At 32.8% G+C, this 22281-nt stretch overlaps 2 protein-coding genes across 2 annotated transcripts; one reads left to right on the top strand and one right to left on the bottom strand.

The window, feature by feature from the left end:
* Positions 1 to 7021: 7021 nt before the first annotated feature.
* Positions 7022 to 15962, bottom strand: LOC122584267 (glucomannan 4-beta-mannosyltransferase 9-like). The gene is made up of 9 exons (XM_043756481.1): positions 15378 to 15962; positions 15190 to 15288; positions 13869 to 14121; positions 9275 to 9385; positions 8605 to 8741; positions 8381 to 8494; positions 8093 to 8292; positions 7769 to 7963; positions 7022 to 7439 (listed from the first exon to the last, which is right to left on the bottom strand). Exons 1-9 carry the CDS (start codon positions 15705 to 15707, stop codon positions 7277 to 7279), a joined length of 1602 nt encoding a protein of 533 aa, XP_043612416.1. The 5' UTR covers positions 15708 to 15962; the 3' UTR covers positions 7022 to 7276.
* Positions 15963 to 21382: 5420 nt separating this feature from the next.
* On the top strand, positions 21383 to 22032 carry LOC122584268. Its single transcript, XM_043756482.1, has one exon. The coding sequence runs from the start codon at positions 21449 to 21451 to the stop codon at positions 21896 to 21898; it is 450 nt and encodes a 149-aa protein (XP_043612417.1). The 5' UTR covers positions 21383 to 21448; the 3' UTR covers positions 21899 to 22032.
* The last annotated feature ends 249 nt before the right edge of the window (positions 22033 to 22281 follow it).

The raw sequence follows: 22281 nt of genomic DNA, 5'->3' as shown, positions 1-22281 counted from the left end.
CCAGAAACTTATCAACTAGCTCAGTTTGAGGATAAACAACTTCAAAGTATGACAATTCAGCAGTCAGATGACTGAATCGAATAATAATCTCGTCAAGAGATTCCCCTTTCAGTCCATTAAAGGCTTCATACTGACGCTTGAGAAGCTTGATACGGTTTTTCTTCAAAGTTACATCGCCCTCACAATATCTTTCGAGAGAATCCCATAAATCCTTTGAAGTAGTGTACTTTTTAAACAGATGTACACTATCTTGAGGCAAGGCCATAGTAAGAGTAGACAATGCCTTTCCCTCAACAGCGTATCTTTTACGTTCTTCAATAGGCATATCAGCATAAGTATACCTACTGATTACTCCGTTCTTCTCATATGAAGGCCAATCAAAACCTTGAGTTATTACTAGCCACATTTCCATGTCAGTGAGACGAATGTAGTCTTCAAAACGTCTCTTCCACATCCAATAATTTTCCATACGGAAAAGCTTTGGAGGTGTATTACCCCGACCAACCTCATGATCATGCATGATCATCTGGCTGATAAGTAAAGCATTGGGTGAGTTTGCGGCAGCTGGTAAGGTCGTCATTTCGAATCTTTTGAATTCAAGTAAAACGAAAAGACTACTTAGTGTATAGCACGAAGGACATGTGGCACGAAGTTCGTATAGCAAGAAGGACACGTGGCACGAAGTTCGTATAGCACGAAGGACACGTGGCACGAAGTACGAAACACAAGTCACGACCTAAGTCACGAAGAGTGGTTCGCGCTGACGTGGGACGAAGTGGACACGAAGTCTGCTGGGTGACGTAAGCACGAACACGAAGTTCACTTCGTGCTGACGTATGCACGAAGTAACACGAAGAAGAGCACGAACTTGATCAAAAACACGAATTTCGAATTGATTTTGCAATCAATAGCAAATCAAACAATCTTAAACCTTCTGGTAATCAACCTTAGGGCTTTGATACCACTTGTAAGGTGCCCTATTGTTGCGTGGATCGTAATAAGACGTGATTCGTTATGTCAAGAGTGCGGAATCCTCTTGAGATAACTAGATTGCTATTGCCTTTTGTTGATTAATAAGCAATTAACCAACCCAAGGAGATGCACAAGGCTTGTGGTTCGTGTAGAAGAACACATGAAGGAACAAATAACCTTAGCTCGCAAATTCGTGAATATCTCTCAAGAATTCGTAAATCATTAACCTAATTTCGTAGATTAGGTCTTGTATTTATACTAGTTAAGTATTGGATCATGTGGGCTTAGGCCTTAATTACGTATTAGGCCCGAAACAATAAACAACCGATCTGCCTCGTGTTGACGTCAGCACGAGGTTGTTCCTACATGCTGATGACGTCAGCACTAGGGACGACCCTTTGTTCTTTGTTTGACTTTGTTTGACTCGTACATAACATCCAATCACCGTTTAAGTGTTCTACGACACTTATAAACCTTGATTCTATGTTCTTGTACCTGCAAAACAATATATAACACACAAATACAATACAAAACATAAACAGATATAATATTGAAGTTCAAACGTAATCATTAAATATCAACACAAGTTCTTATTTAAATGATTACAAACAAGTTCCTAAAAACGTAAACAATAATCAAATCTATGTTGCGATTGTCACACCGAATCTGCATCTACAGTACCCCGTGACATGGTTGGGATCCCATCAAAAACACCACGAGGTGAAAACTGGTGGCTTGGCCCTCGTTGGTTGGGAGCTTTTCTCGGGTCTTAATTGACACGAGTTTTTTTCACTCCTTTTGGAATCCTCGCAGTTAATGTCTCGGGATGAGTCTAGAGTTAGTTGTTTGGTTTTATTTATAGATTGTAACTGTAATTGTATTTGTATCCTTGACAACTAGCACTTTGCTAGTTTGCTCTTTTGTTTAATAAAATCATATTTTTGTTGTTCAAAAAAAAGATATAGATGAAATTATAGAACATTGGATAGATAAGTAGGGAGTTAATTGTCTTTTTACATGACATGTTAGTCTCTTATCTATTTACATGGATCAAAGTGTATCATTTTTTTTTCAAAGTTTTAAACAGGAATATATTAGTATGTGAAATTATACATTCGGAACTAAAACGTAAATAGTGTTTACAGCTTGCATTGTATATTATGTGTAGCCATCCATTTGCTTAAAAACAAAAAACCTATTGGGAATTACACTCTGGTCATTGTGCATTTGCAAATCTATTTATTTTGTTATTTTGAAAGAAACAAATATTTATTAGGAGTTTAACTTTAAAGAAAAAGAAAAGTGAAGTTCTTCACATATCTCGTTTTGCATCAAATGGATCCACTTCACTATTTTCTTTGAATTGTTTACTCGTTGCTGCTACTTTAGTAATTTCATGCTCGTTTTTCTTGGAGTATATAATTACAGATCAATAGCCCCAAAGTAAACATTCATCTTTTTAAATAGTAAATCTCAGCTCCTTCCTCCTCCTTCATTCTTTATGTTCCATGACATTAAAAGCCCCAAAGACACTGGTTATGATAGAAGTATTGCTCACCCAGAAAGATGTACTCTAAGACACTGGCTTGTAATTTGTGAGAAGTGAAGACCGGTGTCTAAGACACCGGCTTTGTCAGAAAGCATGCCACGTACCCTAAGATAGGTGTCTCAGACACCGGCTTTGCACCTAAAACCTTAGAACTGGTAAAAACCGGTGTCTAAGACACCTGTCTTCGTCTAAGACACCGGTCTTCGTAGTTTTACAATTTATGAACCAAAAGTTCATAGTTGCACCATATGGCACGGAAAATGTCGCATCCCTATAAAAAATTTGTGTTTATCATTTTCTTTGTTGTGCCAATTAGGTCTAGATTAACTGACAATTGATGTAGAGAACTTGAAGGTTTTTACTCATAACCGACTATTTAAAATCTATCTAGATCTTGTGGGATTTTTTCATAGATATTAATGATCTATAAATTTGTTGCATTTCTAAAAAGAAACATTCTCTTTATTATCTTAAAACACCACTTAAATTGACAAATGAAGTAGTTTGCATTTATTTGTCTTCTTTTTTTAATAGAAGAATGGCCATAGTTTTGTTACATTCTTTTTTTCTTTCACGAATATGTAATTATTTCCAAGTAGTCCATAATTATAACACACTAATACTCGATTAGATTAACCAAAACCCTCCGTCAAAAACAAATATTCAATAAGAATTACGAAGCCCAAGCCCAAGCCAAGCCCAAGCCCACACTTAGCCCAATTTAATAACATTACTTTTGGTTAACCCGAGTTTATGGGTGTCCACTGTCGAGGATACTAAAAATTGGCCATAGATTGTTAACTTATTTGATCGAGGATTTATTATCATGATTGCGTTATTAATTGGAGTTTTTTCAATTATGTGGTAATATATTTTCTGTAAATAAAACATTGTTTCTTTACAACTTTTCATTAACAGAAAATTACATTTTTAGTTCTTTCGGTTGGCAGAATTTTTATCTATTGCCTTTAAGTAAATTAATTACAGAAAAAACTTTTAAGTTGGTCAATTTTTTTGGTTTTTACTCTGTGACTAGCAACAGTCTATTCGGTCCGTTAAGCGAGGTACATATTCATCATTTCACTATGATCCTTTCTTATTCTTCTTCCAAACTCAAACACAAACCCAGATCTTGAAAATCACGGCGGCCGAAAACGAAATGTCAACTGAAAAATACACACCAAGCACACACACACACACACAAACATACACTAGAACACACACATCTGGGTTCGGTAGCAAGGGTTTTTGGATTCAGAATTGCTTGGATTGGAATTGGTTTTGGCTAGATTTGGTTGGATTCGAAGTGCAATTGCTTTGTTTTGTATTTGTTTTCGATTCAAACAAGTTTTTTCGGTGAAGTCTAGATCGGATTTATTTTGGCTGGGATTCGTGCGCAATTGATTTCCGAGTCGATTGCAACAAGTTTCGTATTATGATTCGAAGTAACAAGAGATGAATGTAGATTTTAATTTTTTGGCGTGATTTTCAAATTCCCGGTCGCCGTGATTTCACATGACATTTCGTTTTCCTACAAAACATGACGAATTTGGGTTTGTCTTTGAGTTTGGAAGAAGAAGAAGAAAGGATCATGGTGAAATGAGGAATCTGCCCTCACTTAACGGACCAATTTGACGGTTGTTAGTCACGGAGTGAAAAGTTAAAAAATTGACCGACTTCAGGGTTTTTTCTGTAATTAATTCACTTAAAGGATAATAACTGAAAATCCTGTTAACCTAAAGGACTAAAAATGTATTTTTCTTTTTCATTAAACTAAGCATACACGACTTGACGCATAGACTTTCATTAATCGTGTAGTATGTTATTCATGTGTATCAAAAAACATGATGTGACAGGTGCATATTGGTGTGGCGTGACCAATAGTTACAGAGAAAGCATGTGTTCATATGTGAAAATGTCGTATATATAATTTTGTTTTTACGTTCATGAATGGTATTATATACAAAAATGGTTTATTAGTTCGTGTAAGATATTTCTGGTTTTATTTTTAGTTTTGTTTGTTTTTTTGGTACATTAACATAGATATTTAGATCGGTTTTATTAATCTCATCATGATGAATTCCCGCTTGTGAATAGTCTAGAATTAAGAGTGTGCAAAAGTGAATATCTGAAATTTCAGTATCTATAAATTCAGATAGTGAATTTAGCCAACTGAAATTTTGGATTTTTTTGAAAGGTGCTGGAAACTTCATGTCGTGATTGGACTGCGAGAGGTCTAGCATATGTTGTCTTAACCGGTCCGCGCTAGAGAGCTCGCTCGAAGTAGAAATACCTAATTCAAATACCCGATGGGGGGAAAACTCCCTACTAATCCGTCCGAAGACACGACGATTAATAAGGGTAAACCCTGCCCCCTCAGACTTAAACGTGGGTATATCTTAGTCAAACCTTTATAAAGAGACTTTATTGATATGCCTTCCCCAAGATTTAAATACCAAATTATCTGAGAATCCAAAAGTTTTTAATATATTTGTATTGTGTTACAATATGAGCTTTCAAATCTCTATTATCCTTCCTATCGTGCACAACCTTATTACTTATTAGCAGCCTCCACATCTTCGATTTTACTATATCTAGCTATCAATGAATTTACAGTTTAGCCACTTATTCCGAATTCCATCTTGAAAATAAGCATTTATTCAACGTATAATATGTATGCATAAGCCTTGCTTAACAAAAGCATTAAACACTTTTTTACATTCTTTCATCAGTTGCTTTAGCCCGACATTAAAAGTAATAATTAAGACTCAGCTCCACACCCAACTCAAGCATTTGAGCCCGCAACACAGAAGCGATAGCATTTGAGGTAGGTGGCATAAGTACGATAGTATCTGTCTTGATTGATACATATAATTATTATGTGTGGTGTGCGGGGTTCTAACTGAGTGGATATCACCAAGACACCAATTTAAAAAGTGTGTAAAAATCTGAAAAACCAATCAATAAGGAAAAAATGTCACATCCTTATATGAAAAGACAAACAAAGAAGGAAATGAAAAAAACAAAAAAAAATATATTACGAGTTTATATACATAAAAAGAAGAAAAGTAAACGCTAAATGTCGTCTTCTACGGATTTTAAGTATTAATGCCTCGATGTATATGGGGAGACTGAGATGTAGACAACCTTGCCCCTACCATGACGGTACAGAGAAGCTGCTTTCAGATTTTGTCTAATATAGAAAAGGGCCATCAGCCTTACAAGACATGAGGATGGAAACCTTGACCTTTGTTTATACAAAAAACGATGTTAACCACTTATCTAATTTTGTCAGTTTTATGAGTTTATATATATATATATATATATCACACACAATTACACACACCATAAATATGTCCTTGTACTGTACATCAATTGAATTTGTTTCGGATATGTTAGAAAAGATACATCACTAATAGGTTGAAGATAACAGCGTATCGATCTTCTACAAAGTTGAATTTTTTTCATTTAAAAATCATGTTGTGTTCGTGTTTTAGAAAATTGACACCATTAATTATCATGTCGTGTTTGTATCTAGCGTTTACAAATTCGTTTCTTATTATGTCTGTGTCGTTCGTGTCATACACGATAGGACAACTCTATTTCTGAAGATTTAAGAGAGGCAAAGAACTCAATAACTTTTAATCTTCAAATCTCATATTTGGATTTTGAGAAATGATTGCTTGTGGGTTTTATTCTATAATGTGTTAAGGCCTAATATTAAAAATAAAATAAAAATAAATTAGACATGGGCCTTTTTACTATCTTGGGTTAAGGCCTAATATAAAAAAAATAAAATTATACTTGGGCTTTTATATTTTCAATGTGGGCCTTTCTCCTGGTATGGTGCCATGTTAGCTCTGTATAACACTATAACCCGATTTTAAAACATTGGTCTTCCAACATCCTGTGTTTGGTTTTAAAATTTCACTAACACAGTTTAACACCACTTAAATTGACAATTGCAGGAGCTACATATTATTTGTTGTCGTTTTCTAATAGAAGAATTGACATAATTTTGTTGCATTCCTTTTTTCCTTTCTTTGAGCAAATGAGAAATCTTATGTGATTTCCATGTAGTCAACTAATTCTGTAAAGTCCCATAGAATTTGTAACACATTAATAGTCTAATACTCGATTAGATGAACCAGAACTCCCTCCGTCCCACTTAATATGTCTTATTTTGAATTTTCAAAGTCTTTATTTATAAACTTTGACTTTAAATGTTTTGATTGGTGTTATATAATATTTGATGATAACTATATCAATAAAAAATACATTTAAAACTTAATCAATTCATATAACTTTTATCAAATATTATATAAAACAAATCAAAATATTTAAAGTCAAAGTTTATAAAGGAAAGACTTTGAAAATTAAAAAAAGCACGTAGAAGGAAGGAAGTTATACAAATGCACAAGACCATGACCAAGCCCAAAACAGTTTCACATCGTAGCCAATGCCAATAACTTTAATTTGAAATACTTGGCAATAGATAAATTGAAAAATTATTAAAATCCCTCTTTTATACAACAGAAATTTACCACTTTGTGACAATTATTTTAAACCTGACAGGTTTTGATTTGTTTTTATATACACAAAAAATTAACAAGCAAAGGAAGTAAAAGAGAACTAGAGAAGTGTATGTTCTCAAACAACAACACTTGTATGGTGTAGCTAATGACAAAACGGCTACAAGCAAGGAAATGAATATGTATAAAAATGTGACGATGTTGAGTGAAGAATGTCCGTCGTCTAAGAGTTGGGAACATGAGTGCCAATATAACCAAACCCCATTATGAAGAACGCCATAGCTTGTACATACAAGTAAATGAAGTAGCCGTACTTCCCGAATGCAAGATCGTAGCAACCACACCCGAACAAGAAAAACCCCATGCCGACCTCTAGCATATGAAGCCTGTCGAGATCAACATACTCATTGTTTAGACGAACGCACTACATGAATAACTATAAGAGGTGACGTTTTTGTTTTCTGGTGACAACATATAGTGTTGTCACTAATGACAATATAAACTTATTTTTTGACTTTGAAAGTCAACTTTATATGTGGCGATGACAATGCGTATATTTAGTTGAAATTTAAAGTTTATTTGCCAAAAGGACAGAAAAAATATTCCCCAAACTTTTTAGATTTTGAATTTATTGTCTCATGGACTCACTAGTTTATCTTTCCATTCATTTATGCTTAGTTCTTATTTTGTAAAGAGTTTTATGTCGAAAATGTACCTTTCACCGATTCTGAAATGAGGTTTTTTAAACTGTTTTGTGGATGGTTTAATCTTGGAAGCATCCCCATGTTTCTCGGTGACGACCCATTCGTTCACTCTTTGAGCCTCAAAAAGACCGATGAACGTGGCCTTGGTTCGATGGAGAGACATGACATTCTCAAACAGAATCCAGAATACCAACAAATGAAAAGACCTACATAGTGACAAATAAAAATCAGGACAAACATACCATCATATCATGGTAAAATGATTAGAAATTAAATTAGTCCTTGTGTCAATTTGCCTTAACAAACAAAATGACTAGCAATCGATAAATAAAAACCTGGGAGTCCCGACAGCATTTAGAATGGTGATAACGGTTGGGATGTATACCGCACCCCATCTAGGAATCTCGACTTCAGGTACTATCACGGTTGCAGGCAGAACGACACAATAGAAGACATATGTAACAATATGAGCTACAATCTTTCTTACAAAGAAGAAATTATACATCACATATAGCTTCTTCCACAATGTCACTCTCTGGATGGATAACAGGTAAATCATTCAGAAAGCTATTCGTTATTTGATTAAATAACGTCTTAAAGAAAATGAATTTGTATAATCATACCTTGTTTCTCATGATCTCGAAGAACATTTTCCTGAAAAGGTTTGCTGGACCACAAGACCAACGATGTTGTTGGTAACGGTAGGCTTTATAATTACTTGGCAATTCATTTTTAACCTGCATTTGAAATAACAATTGGGGTTGAATGTATATGAAAAGACGAGACATAGTATATGCAAAGTCTACCATTGTGGCTCTTATATTTTCACAGTAATTTGTTGTTCTACCTTTAGTGAACCAAGGTACAAAAATTTCCATCCTTTAAGACTAGCTCGCACTGCCAAATCCATATCTTCAACTGTGGTGCGTGCTTTCCATCCCCCTGCTTCATTAATCGCAGCCATTCGCCAAACTCCAGCAGTCCCTATAAAGTTTATGATTCAAAAATCTTTCTGTTTAGCATACTTTTCTGTTTGAAATCAACTCATATATACTTTTCAGACGACTTGCAGGCAAATAAGTCGAATATGTTCTAAATTCTATTACAGTGAAACATTAGCACATATTTTGTGCCAATTGATCATAGATCGTCTGGTACTGCCACCATGAGACCAATGGGTCCATAAGATGAAGACTGTAAGGGCACAAGTTCAAACCTTGTCAAAGGCAAGTGGAGAAATATATCTTATGCTCCATCTATGAGAATGGTGATTCACCGGGTATGAAGTCTATGCAGTGTGCGTTTTGGGTACCAAGATGGTACATAGGACCATGGGGTTCTCACCCATTTACCCTTTTTTTAAACACATATTTCATTAATCGATAAGTCCTATTTTCAAAATCACACTTATTGAGGCCTTGAAAGCTCTTGAGACTCCCCTCTGTGAAACGCGCACATCGTGCAATGCTAATTAAGATCGAAAAACAATGGTTATTTGGAGGTACAGTTTTGATTACCATTGAAGCCAAAGAAGGCATATGTAGAAGAACCAACTTCTTGTTCCACTTTGAAATGGTAGTCAAGTGACATCTCTTGCATTCTTGTCATTAAGCATTCATCAGCGTTCACTGCAACATCATATGCCAACATAAAAATCAACTACTCCGTATATCATTATGGTTTAATTTGTTTCAATTCTACATTAAAAAATTACATTATTATATGTGCATTTGATTGTGAATTCAAATTTAAATGATGGAAACTAGTGCATCTCTAATACCTAATTTAGTCAAGTCAGTCGGGTTTGTATATATTGCATACGTTGCGTAATTGTGTCCCATTTGGTAATAAATTAAAGTGATACTACTACCTAGCCCATTTTACACCTGCAAATAATTGAAGTAACTATGTATTTTTTTTTATTAACCAACGAAATGATACCTTCATATATCCCCTTAGACCAATAAACGACTAATTAATTAATTCAATCACAAACCATGTCAATTGAATATCTAATTTGCTGAAAAGTACATATCACAAAAAGGGTCATTTTCAACAAACTAGTCGTCGAAAACGATATGATGTTATCTAATTTATTGTGAATTCGCTTATAAATGACCAAATTGTGTCGGTTGTGTAATAATTCTCACTAAAATCATCATTACTAACTTGACTGGTCTCTGGACCGTTGCAGTGTGCAATTCAGTACGTATTTATATCTTTCAATAATATTGTTGTAAAGATGATATAAAATAATTAGTTACACATAACAAATCCACTTTGAAGTTAGACTTATTCGCTCGGCCAATCGTCGGAATGTGTACGAGATACCATAAGGGCCCAATATCTCAATAGCACCTTTGTCTAAAGCTTCGAATGAAACTTCATATCCGAAACGCAGGAACGATCTGAGATACCGCAGTGATTTTTGTGATAGATATTACTCGTAATTCTTAGTTTATTTTTTTATTAGTACTACTTTATAAATATATATACATGTAATTTGGATGAATTTTTTTGTTCACCCTCTTTAAAAAAAAACTCAAAAAAATTACACATGAAAAAGTAAAAAAAAAAAACTCAAATAAGTAGTGATGTTTTAGTTGCTGTTTCTGTTTTGGTGCCCTGTATTTAGGCCCAATTTGTCATTGTCATTGTTCCGGTCCCAATTGGTGATATATAAATGACCATATATGTCATTGTTATTGAAACTGAACCAGACCGGCAGGTTAGACCGATCAGACGATGAACCAGAACCTTGTGCAGTTTTTCGGAAAACGATATGTGATTTTAAGAATTTTGAAACCCCGTTTATAGTTCTAACAAGATACGAGTATTACTATAATGCCCTCTTTGACAAATAAAAATTTATTTAATTATTTAAAGTTAAATAACTCATAAAATAATACAAAAAACCCAATTTAATTGTACATATTTGCTAGATAACCTAAAACCGGTAATCGGTGAAATCGGCCGCCAATTGTATATATTAATTAAAGTTTATGAAACTTTTTTTCAAAAAAGAGAAAAAGAATACATACAATTTTTTTTTCTAATGCATAATAAATTTGGATGTTGAATAACTATTAACTTGTGTCGGTGTGTATTTATATTGTATATGTAGTGGGATGTAAAAATGGTCCGAAAACTCAATTTGTACCCCAACAAAGCACATGTTAACAATCAATATTAGAATGAAAAGACAAGTGTGTCCTACTAGAAGTAGTGTTATTCCTAACATGTCACACAGCTAACTAAAATTAAAACTCAACAACCTCTCTTGCCAATAGGTTATTGGTTTATTCGTCTATAAAATAGTGAATATAAACTATTACATATTTAATTTGGATGTAAAACTCATTATATACAAATTTTAAATACATAAAAAACATAAGGATCCAATAATATATTTAAAATATTAAAAAATTAACATGTAAAATGTTTTTATTCAAATTGGATGTATAACATCTTTATACACAATTTTCTCGTGAAAAAAATATAAGTTGTTGTCTTTTTATAATTTCAGAGTTTAATTTTGACATTGATATTTAATTTATAATTTAAGAAATAACTGATATCTAACGACATTTATATTTGAATAAACCATCTCTCTCACTTAAGACTGGAAAATGAAAGCACTAGAGATGTGCGGCTAATTTCGTCCTTTGTGTCGTGCACCAACATCAACAACTACCATAAAGCTTTCATTCACAACCACATTTCTTTCATTTCACCTTTTGTGTTACTTTTATGATGAAAAAAAATACCTTTTTTCATATTTTATGTTTTAGAAATTCATCATTATTATGTTATGGTGGCAATTAATATAACACTAACGTAGAATACTACTTTTAGTAAAGTTCGATGATGGTCAAATTGGTAAGACATACTAATATAATGAGTCAACCGCTTATTTTGAGCAACTAATCATTTTTTCTTTCCTCAAATGACAAAGGCTTAAAGAAGTTAACAACACTGTTTAATAATTAAACGTGGGGACTATTTGCAACTTAACAAACTCTACTACAAGTGTCTCCACACGTTTTTCATAATTCTGGAAGTGTCCTCGTCAATATATACCTTTTAACAGAAAATGATAAATCCTCCTAAAAATCATCCTAATATATTCACTTGATAACATATGGAATTCGCTAATTCTCTTTCCTAATCTCACTCCCTGATTTTCCACATGTCACAATCTTATTAATTAGGAGGATTTTTGGGCTAATAATTTAGTAGGATTGATCATTACCCTTAACAAATAAAATTAGGTATCGTCACCGATGCTAAATTTGATGACTTAATTAGATAATTTAAAGTCCTTAATAAATAAATTAAAGGGCTTTAAAAATCTCAAAAGCACGTAACATTTTTCCCCAAAAAATATATGTTCCTCCAAGTTATATGTACTAATTAAATCATTCGTTTTAAGTTCATAAGTTTATAAGATACCATAGTTGTTTGTTTAACCATTAGATAAATAAATAATATCTGTATACATTTATAATTGGTCATTTCTCATCAAATATTCATTAAATATTCATTGATTACTTTATCTAAAAAGTTATTGGAGTCATAACATTTTTGAAATGGTAACCTTATAGATTCATGTCTAAGACATAATAATGTACTCCGGTATATTAGTATTTTAGAATTTAAAATGAGAACTTTATTTATTTATATAGTGAAACAAAAGACGTCAAGGTCTTATATGGTTATATAGTCGCAAAAGGTCAACTAAGTCAATGACTTATGACTTGTGCTAATAATTAAATCATAACAAACTTAATCTAGAAATTTGTCTATTATAATTATGATGATTTCCAACAATACGCTATCTATGGTTGGAATTTTTTAAAGCAATTATTAAAATATATTTATGGATGGAATTTGTTAGACATGACCTCGATCGTTAACTTTATGATTTAGAGTGATGTTTTTTTAATAAAACTTCAAATGATGTTGACTTCATTTGCAATTCCAGCCACTTAATAGTCTCTAAACCATAATATATTATTATACATGTTAATCTATGTAAACGAGATTTGATAAAAGATTTTATTGATTCGACATAAGAAGTTGTCTAGTAATAAGGATTAGCACCTACAATTACTAGTGTTAGTCAGCGTCACATTACCAGAGACTAATCTTTTTAAGCAAATCCAATACTAAATACTAGTTTTGGACTCAACTCTTATTTAATTTTACTCTTATAAATTTCAAAAAGAAAAAGAAAAAATAAGCATAATAAAACTCGTCCCCATGAGACAAGCAACACAGACGAACCAAGGACGAGCCGAACCCAGTGATGTTTGCTCGTCCTTGGATGATGTACGAGCAAAGGACGAGTCATATTGGGCCGCTTCTAAGGGTGTTCATATTTTCAGCGTTTAAAGCAATATAATTGTTCGGTTTGGGTTATCTTAACTATTTTATAAAAAGAATAACACTCTCTATTTTAAATGTTGAAAGTTATACATGGCAAAATTACACTTGTACCCTCTTTATTTCCTACCCTTTGAACAACAGAACCCACCCCTTGTTAGTGTATGTATAGCATTACAATTTAAACATGCTCCATTTGAGGGAAAATAGATGTACATTTGATAATTTTGTGATGTCAATTGTATCCGCCGCAACACACGGATATCATGCTAGTATCGTTGTTATAAGAATGAGTAAATCATTCCATACTTAAACCATATTAAGCTACCAAAATAAAGCTAATTTTCTAGAGAGTTTTAGGTTCAAGTCTCATTTCAAAGCCTCATCACAGTATTACCGAGAATAATATCTGTTATTCTCTTAAGGTGGTAATGAGTGTAGCAAGTGAAACATAGGTTCGAAGTCCACAGTCGGCCCATTTGGATATTATACTGGTCCGAGTAACTCCTCGTTAAAAAATAAAAAAGGACAATCTAAAACTGATTGTCAACCGTAATCTCTTTATGCATATACCAACCGAAGGTAACAAATTTTAATACAATAATATGTTTTTACGCCCATCAATATTAAGATTTTCATTAACACAGGTTAAGACAACAATATCATGTGTTGAAAAAGAAACATATGCGACAAATAAATTAAGTCAAGTTTAAAAGGAATACTTACCAAACTTCCAACGAGCTTGCACGAGGCCAAGTTCCGAATTATGATGAAGAAATGGGATCGTTCGCCACAGAAAATCAGGTTCGGGTTGAAAATCAGCGTCGAAAATGGCCACATAGTCGCACTCGTTGGCATAACGATGCTTTAGACCTTCTTTGAGTGCCCCGGCTTTGTACCCTTTTCGATTGTCCCTAACTTGGTAGCGTATATTAATTCCTTTACTTGCCCATTTTTGACACTCCATTTCCACCATACTCTGATTTTCCAATTTGATCCATGCCCATAACACAAAGTATCAGTCTCTTGATTTTTATTTTTTATTAATAACAGTTTGTGAAGTAAAAACAACATTTAACCGTGTTCCATATTACGAGTATATTATTAAAGAAGAAGAAGAAAGTAATTTGCTTTTAACGGTAAAAGTTAGTTGTTAGTATTTAGTTATCCAAAAGATAATATTTAAACATCACTGTCTAGATTTGAATCCAGGGCCTCTAAAAAGGTAAAACTTCCGACTGCTCTTTTGGAACATTAGACTAAGCAAAAAAAGTACTGTAATTATTTACTTTAAAATGTAATTTTTGTAGCCGTACTCTCAAATAAATGACCATGCTAACCAGAGGCGGTACCAGGAAAAAAATCCAAATGGGACAAACTTAAAAAACTTATGAAAAATAAATCTAAAAGGGGGCAAAATGTTAAAAACCTATATAAATTTTTAAAAAATTATGAAAAATTTAAAAATACATGACAAAATTTAAATTTGGAGGGGCATTGGACCTCTTTGCCCCTTTAGTACCGCCCCTGATGCTAACTAACTACCGCAATTTATTATTGTGTTTAACAGACCATGTTATATGATCAAGTGTCAAGTAAGTCTCACTAGTAACATGTGATAACTTTCTAAAAGCTAATAAGAGACTCTACTAGACATGTTTACACAAGACCTACACATCATTATTTTCATATAATAAAGTCATTATCACGACATTATGCCAATGAGCTCTTTGTCTAGCGGTTCAGGAGGAGGTGGAAGGCTTTGTCTGTGTGGACGTCCCAGGTTCATTCGTGCGTATTGACATATATATGTGTATACTAACTTTGGGAAAGCTAACTACCAAAAGCTAACATTTATCGTTAAAAAACAAATTATTACGACATCAAATGTGATCTAGGGGACTATGTGACAGGTCAAAGAAACTATCAATATCGTACCTCAACTAAAAAACAAAGATTTAAGATTTTATACTCTCAAAAATATATATAAAACACATGGTTTGGGAAATTGATAGTATATGCGCGCATAATCAAATAGTTTATCAACCTTGATCAATGGATCAGTAGAATCATCAAGAACTTGTATCACAATACGATCAGATGGCCATGAAAGCCCACATGCAGCACCAATAGAAAGCTGATAAACCTGTTTAATAAAATAAAAACACATTGAAAACCAAAAGAAACCAAAACTAAAAACAAAAAGAGAGCAATATATAGTGAAAACAAATTAACCTCTTTTTCATTATACATTGGAACTTGAATAAGGACCAAAGGGTAGACAGAATTCCCCAATTCAACATCATCTTTGAATGATTCCCATTTGTAACGTTTTTCGGGTTTTTTTCTAAGCATTTTTATGTAAAGAATCACAAATGCCATGTAAACCCTCTCTACAAATAACATAATAGACATTCCAAGACAGATGTACATAAGTACTGTGAGAATTGGCACTACTAATGGCTCCTTGATTTGGGCCCAAATGACCATCATTTGCCCAACGAAGTCATCTCGAACACCTGTTAACGATTTTGGAAGAAATCTCGTTGTTGAAAGGCTTGCCATTGTTTTGTTTTTCGTTCTTTTTTACAAAATAAAGTAAGAAGAAAAGACTAAAAACAGAGGATCCTCTGTTTTCTAAGCTTGGGTTGGATGTATATTGTACAAAAAGCAAAGAATGTGGATTCTAAGACTGACCCATTTGGTTTCAAAGCTGAAATAACAGTTCTACTTATGGAATTTTTTTATAAAAATGCTTTCAAAGTGTATAATGATGGGAAAAAAAAACTTTCAGCTTCTGTATTCAGACTCAGCTTCTGTATTCAGACTCTGAATACAGAAGCAGAAACAAAAATAGACCACCGACAAGACCAAAATGAGGGGAAAATGAATGTGGTGAGCTAAATGAGAGAGAGAGGATGTGCTTATATAGGTGGAAACTTTATGTCATAATGTTTTCTTTGTAATTTTACATGTTTACAAAAGTTTGAAAACTCAAGTACAACGTTGCCATATTACTAAAAGTCACAATCTTGACATAGTTAACTAGCTAAATAGGTCATTTTGTTTCATTCCATATTAATGTATCAAACAAGTAGTTAAAAATTTAATCAAGAGAAACATATATAGTTTGAAAGTGGCTCATTGTGTAATTGCATGCTCACCTAGATATGAGTAGTTAAAGTTATGTTTAATGCGGCTCACTGTATTGTGTAATTATGAAGTACGTATACCTAAATTTACACTAACTCAATCATATAGTTGTGAATCATCGTATGGAAGTCGTCATGTTCGTTTTCACGCCGCAGGTTCAACACATGCACTTTGAGAGCCGACGCGAAAGCCTTTTCACTTCGGCAGACAAGTGGCCCGTCGGAGATGGTCTAAAGGGGTTTAAGATGATAGACTTTTTGAAAACATATTTCCTTTTCAAAATGTAGTTTTTTTTAAGTAAAAAACACTAAAAATTAGTTGTAATTATTTGCAAAATGTAGTTTTTTTTAAGTAAAAAACACTAAAAATTAGTTGTAATTATTTGTAACGATAAGTATTTTACAAACGCAATAATCAAATTATATCTAAAATATTCAATTTCTAACAACCTTGGAAAAACTTGCTAATGATGACTACTTGAATTATTTACAGAGCACACCCAACTTGTGTACTTCTATCTTATTACGAGTATTAACTAGAATTTTTATTCGGGCAACATCAACGTCGTGTCATGCAAACATACATCTAGCATTACTCAAAGGTTTGGACATTTATAGTTTGCTATAAGAGGTAGAAAGTAAAAAAATAGGTGGCCAAAGTTGAAAAAACCAAAAGTTAGAAATCTTAAATTAAATTCCCAAAAATTAATTGATAAAAATTAAAAACTTTAAAAGTAAACTATACTTAAGTTTGTATAAAAATGTTAGATTAAAGTTAAAAAAATTTAAAAGTTAAATGGTAAAAACCAAACTCTAAAAGCATACTCTATAGTTTTAAATAATAATAATAATTAGAAAAAGATAAAATAGTTGACGTCAGTATGGTTAAGGCTCCCTTCTTTATTATATATATATATAATATATAATGTTAGTCCAAATTTAAGGGCTTGTTTCTTTTTCCTTAATAAATTTAATGATTAATAACTTAATATATTCGGTAATTACCTATTTTCTATTTACTTTATACAGACATCATTTATATATTTAGCCATTTAATAAACTCAGCACAAAATAAATAAAAAAAATAAACGAGCCAAGTCATTTGAGAAGCTAGTCTATAATATAACTAAATGAAGGGGTTAGTGGTACACTTGGCACCCTAAGTCCTTAACCCCCCTCTTTTAACCTAATACTCCATCCTTATTAATTCTCTATTTTTTTTAAATATTTATTTAATAAAAAAATGGTCGATCTTTAATAAAAAAAATCTTATATGCTAACACATGTTAACCATCTACGACTCCGTGTTGTGAACAACCCGAAGAAAATCAAAACGTTCGAGATAGTTTTTGTTGATGAATTATTATGTATTTTTCAAATTATATACTTTACATTTTTTGTTTCTCTTTTTATTTAACTAAAGTTGGAAAAAAAAGGTAAACTGGAATCAATATTTATATGAAGTTAATTTTCATACGTTTTTTCTTTAGCGTTTGTATTATTTAAGTTGCGATACTGGTCGCACACTTTTTATTTTTCTTTTTATTTAATTAAAGTTGAAAAAAAAAGGTAAACTGGAATCAATATTTATATGGAGTTACTTTTTTTATATGTTAAGTTTCTTATTTAGCTTTCGTATGGTAATACACTTTTTGTTTCACAATTATTATAAGATTTATATATCTTGAGAATACGCGTCCAACGGACGGGTCTGAGCGCTAGTTAGTATATATTTACATGCCAACATGGGCTTCATACAAATTGATGCGAAATTTGATTAGTGTCACAAATTAGTGATGGATCGCTAAACCAATATTTGTTATTTGTATTATTTTGTTGGTTTTATACGTTAGTAATTTGACTGATTTCTCTATCATCATTAGTTGTGTCTGTCTGCATTTGTTGCTTTAAAGGGCTGGTCTCCGAAAACCCACAAAACACAAAAACTGTTGCAACTACTACAACTGTGCGGCTCATATGCAAACAAATAATACAACCACATTAAAACCCAACGAAGATACTATTGCTAACATTTATGTTAGGAAATCATAATATTCAAATGCACACAAAGATATGTCTACAATCTTTTATTTAGTTTACCAATTAATTTTCATTAAGACCCGTGCCAAGGGGGGTTCGTTTGGGCTCTTTACTTGGGTCGTGATCAGTTGAGTCCATTCCGTAAAGCAGGAGGTGAGAGTGAGATGGTGGGTCCCATTCGTCGTTTGCGGATTGAAACAAGAACATGATGTTCAAGCAATACCAAAAACTGTAAAAGTTATATTAAACGTGCATTTGGGATGCTTCAAGGTTATCAAAAAATCATTAATACCCCAACACGGTCATATAACATTAATAATATACAATGAATCGTGTGCACTTGTGAGCTACACAACATGATCGCGGAGGACAACGAACAAACAATATGTAAACTTGAAGAAGACGATTTGACTGACACCGCTTGTCATGCGATGTTCGTGGAGTTAAATGATTGAAACACAAATGCGTACGGAAAAGCAATTATGTGATGCTAAGGTGCATAATAGACTTCGCAAGGTTCTAATAGAACAAATTTTGAAACCTACTTGCGAACTACCGTCAATATTTTTCTCTTTCTCATTAACATAACGAGCATGGTACCCATGTAATGCGGCGGCGGTAGTGGGAAGGCGGTTTAGTGGTGTCGGTGATGGCACTATTGGTGGTGGTAGCGGTGTCAAGGTGTAAGTTAATGTAATTGTAATAGTGAAAACTTTTAGAAGATTAAGGCTTAAAGTGTTAATTATTAAAATAAACATTTAGAGTGTAATTATATCATTAAGAGCAATTTTAGTATTTATAAAAACTATGTTCATAGTGAGTATTTATTAAGGGTAATTTCGTAATTTTGTATGTAACTATTGTGTAACTATTTTTAAAAAAAAATTTTAAAAAAAGAGAGGTGTGATAATTTTAAAAAAAGAGTATAGATAATACAAAATATTCATTGCTAATGATTGAATCTTGATCTCTATTCAAAAAGCACTAATATCTCTTTTCTAATAATACGAAATTATTTCATTGCTAATAATGTAATATTTTTGTTTTATGAATGTGTTTCAATTTGATTTTTGTATTTTGTTGTCAAAGTTAAATAAAAAAAGTAAAGAAATGAGGGAAGATAAGTACTGTTTGTATCAATACATTTATTGATGTGTCAATTTAGAATCGTTAATGTCACACATGAATAAGTTATTGTGGGCAGGGATATAAAGGCTTCAAACTATTTAAAAACAAAGGAGTTTATTAAATACAGCTTTTAAGGTGCATAAATTATTTGTACATTTATCATAAAATTCAAAGGGTGGACTTTTAATATGAAAAATACAAAATTTTTATGCACGTTAAATACAGCCCTTAAGACTGCATTTAGTATTTCCTAAAAAATAATTTGACATTTTTATGAGTCATCAAAATAATGTTATCATTATCACGGTATACATGACTTTAAGTGGGACATCAAGAAACAATTGTTGCCACAACAGTGGTACATATAAGGCACGAGGACAACTTTTTGAAATCTCTCATGCTCTCATGATCAGTTATGATCGATAATGGACAAGAATTTACTTCTCCGGCACTAAAAGTTCGATCATGAAATGCCAATAATGCCTCTATATGGCCATCGGGGCTAAACCCAATCATATTGCAATAGTACTAACTTTGATAAGTGGAATATGATGCCACCATGGTAATGAAACTATAGGGGAAGTATGTGCATGTGTACGTCTACATGAGATAGTATAATTTATACATGAGATTTGATGACTTGTGGAGGACCTGGTGACATATATATTCGTAATAAATTTGAAATTCAGGTTTTGTTTATTTCTTAACTAGTACTAATATACTCGTGTGGGAGTTGGACTCATAATATGAATAATTACATTAAGAACTTTTTTTTATTTTATAAAATGACATTACATTAATTAAGAATATTCTTTTTATCCCAATTATAGCCACAATTTTTTCTTTTAAAGACGCGGATCAATCATCGCAACTAAACGAAAGCTCTAACATAAACGAGTGTTACATACCTTCTATTTAATACTTGATGGGCGGAAATTTAATACTCCAATTGATGTGTTATATGAGCAAGTCAATTTTTCTTTTTGCCTCATCGACCGATGCCGCATATATAAAGGACCTTCGTTTTACCGTGCCAATATTACTAAGTGGTAGTAGCTAGTACTGATTAATTGAACTATATTGTATGTCAATTTCATTTCATATATATTTATATTATATAATAAAGCAAATTTTTCCTAAATTTTTAAAATTGAACTTGAAATTTTCAATATTGATTTTAAGTACTTCTCTAAAATATTCTTTCTATCTATTCTATATTTATTTAAAATAACTATAATACTCTTTCTCTCTCCTCAAATCTCAACCAATCATCTTTTTTCTCTCTCTCCTTCATAAATCATTTATTATTCCAATTCATTCAAAATCTTTTATCTCAAAAACCGTACATCGATAAATTATAAAAATTGTATGAGTGTTCTTAAAATATCATGCTCTTTCATTAGAGATGTCATTCGCTATACTTTCGACAAATTTTTAAATCCGAGGGCGGAACCCGTACGACTAAGGCATTTGACTATCATACTCTATGACATATCAACTCCTATAACCTATCATACTCTATGACCTAGGTATCACCCCACCATCTCACCGTAGCAATACGTGGATACTTGCTCTCGTATGGTATAAAAGACGTATAAATTTAATCCAGCAACTATACCATTTATCTCGCCTAGTCGTTTCGTTGTGACACGTTGAGACTAGTCAAAGTTTTAAGATAATTTTATGGATAATGTTAATTAAAAACTCAGGTACGTAGTACTCCTGAAAACTTTAAGACCATGGTCGGTTTTATCTTTTAAAAATAAGTTTCGTATCTTATTATTTAGTCTTACCGGACACGTGGCGAAAAACCCAAAATGTGGCAGAACATTCCAGCACCACGATACATACTTCTTCCAGCACTTTCTCGTCCTCTGTCCAACCCCTTATAAAACCACACACAATAAACCATTCATTATCATATCCAAAAAATTACTCGTATATATCAAACCCCAATATATACTTATTTTTTATTTTGATTACAAAATGCAAAAAGCAAAGCAAATCGACGACAAGCCTGAAACGGTGACGTTTCGAGCAGTAAGCGCAAATGAAGAAGGAAGAAAAGTAGTAGAAAAAACCGAAGTACAAACTCACAACCCTGACACACTCAAACACATAGAAAAAAAGCTCATAGACAAAGGCTTGCACCGGTTGGACCGTCACCCGAGAGACGGGATACCGCTCGAGAAACAGTCGAAAGGCGGTCGGGGTGGCAAGTACACGTGGGATGGACCGGGTGGAATGATTGATGATGAGTTGGACCCGGGTCCGGAAGTAATGGATGAGAAGGACCCGAATTATGTGAGTGAAGAGGAGGAAGAGCGGGTCGCTAGAGAGAACGAGGGGGCGGTAGTTGGTCAAGTTGATGTGGCGAAAGTGGCTCAACAAGGTGTTGCGAGGATTGATGTTGATCCTCACTTAAAAGTTGCTTAGTTAATTAATTAATACTTGGTCACGTTTTCTAATTAGTGTGTTGTTGTAACTTCTTAGATGGATGATGATCATGACGTTTGTAATTTGTTATGGTAATAATATTATATACATAAAAGAGGCTTCATTTTGATTAATAATATACTGTATTTTTATGAAAATTAAATTGGAAGTTTGAGCTACACAAACGAGAGCCAATATTTTCCCCCAAAACCCCAAAGGTCTGGTGGGCACATAATAAATTAATTACTCGTATGTTTTCGTTTCTGCTTTTGTGATCTTTTTAGACGCAACAATATATAGCAAGTTAAGCGGATCATAATTTTTTCTTTTTTGGGTGAGGGTTTTTTTAGTTACAATATTTACTCTTAACTATCCGACATTCT

This window comes from Erigeron canadensis, unplaced genomic scaffold, assembly GCF_010389155.1.
Source record: "Erigeron canadensis isolate Cc75 unplaced genomic scaffold, C_canadensis_v1 Conyza_canadensis_unscaffolded:19, whole genome shotgun sequence".
In the NCBI taxonomy this organism is placed as follows: domain Eukaryota; kingdom Viridiplantae; phylum Streptophyta; class Magnoliopsida; order Asterales; family Asteraceae; genus Erigeron; species Erigeron canadensis.
This window is presented reverse-complemented; position numbering and strand designations above follow the sequence as displayed.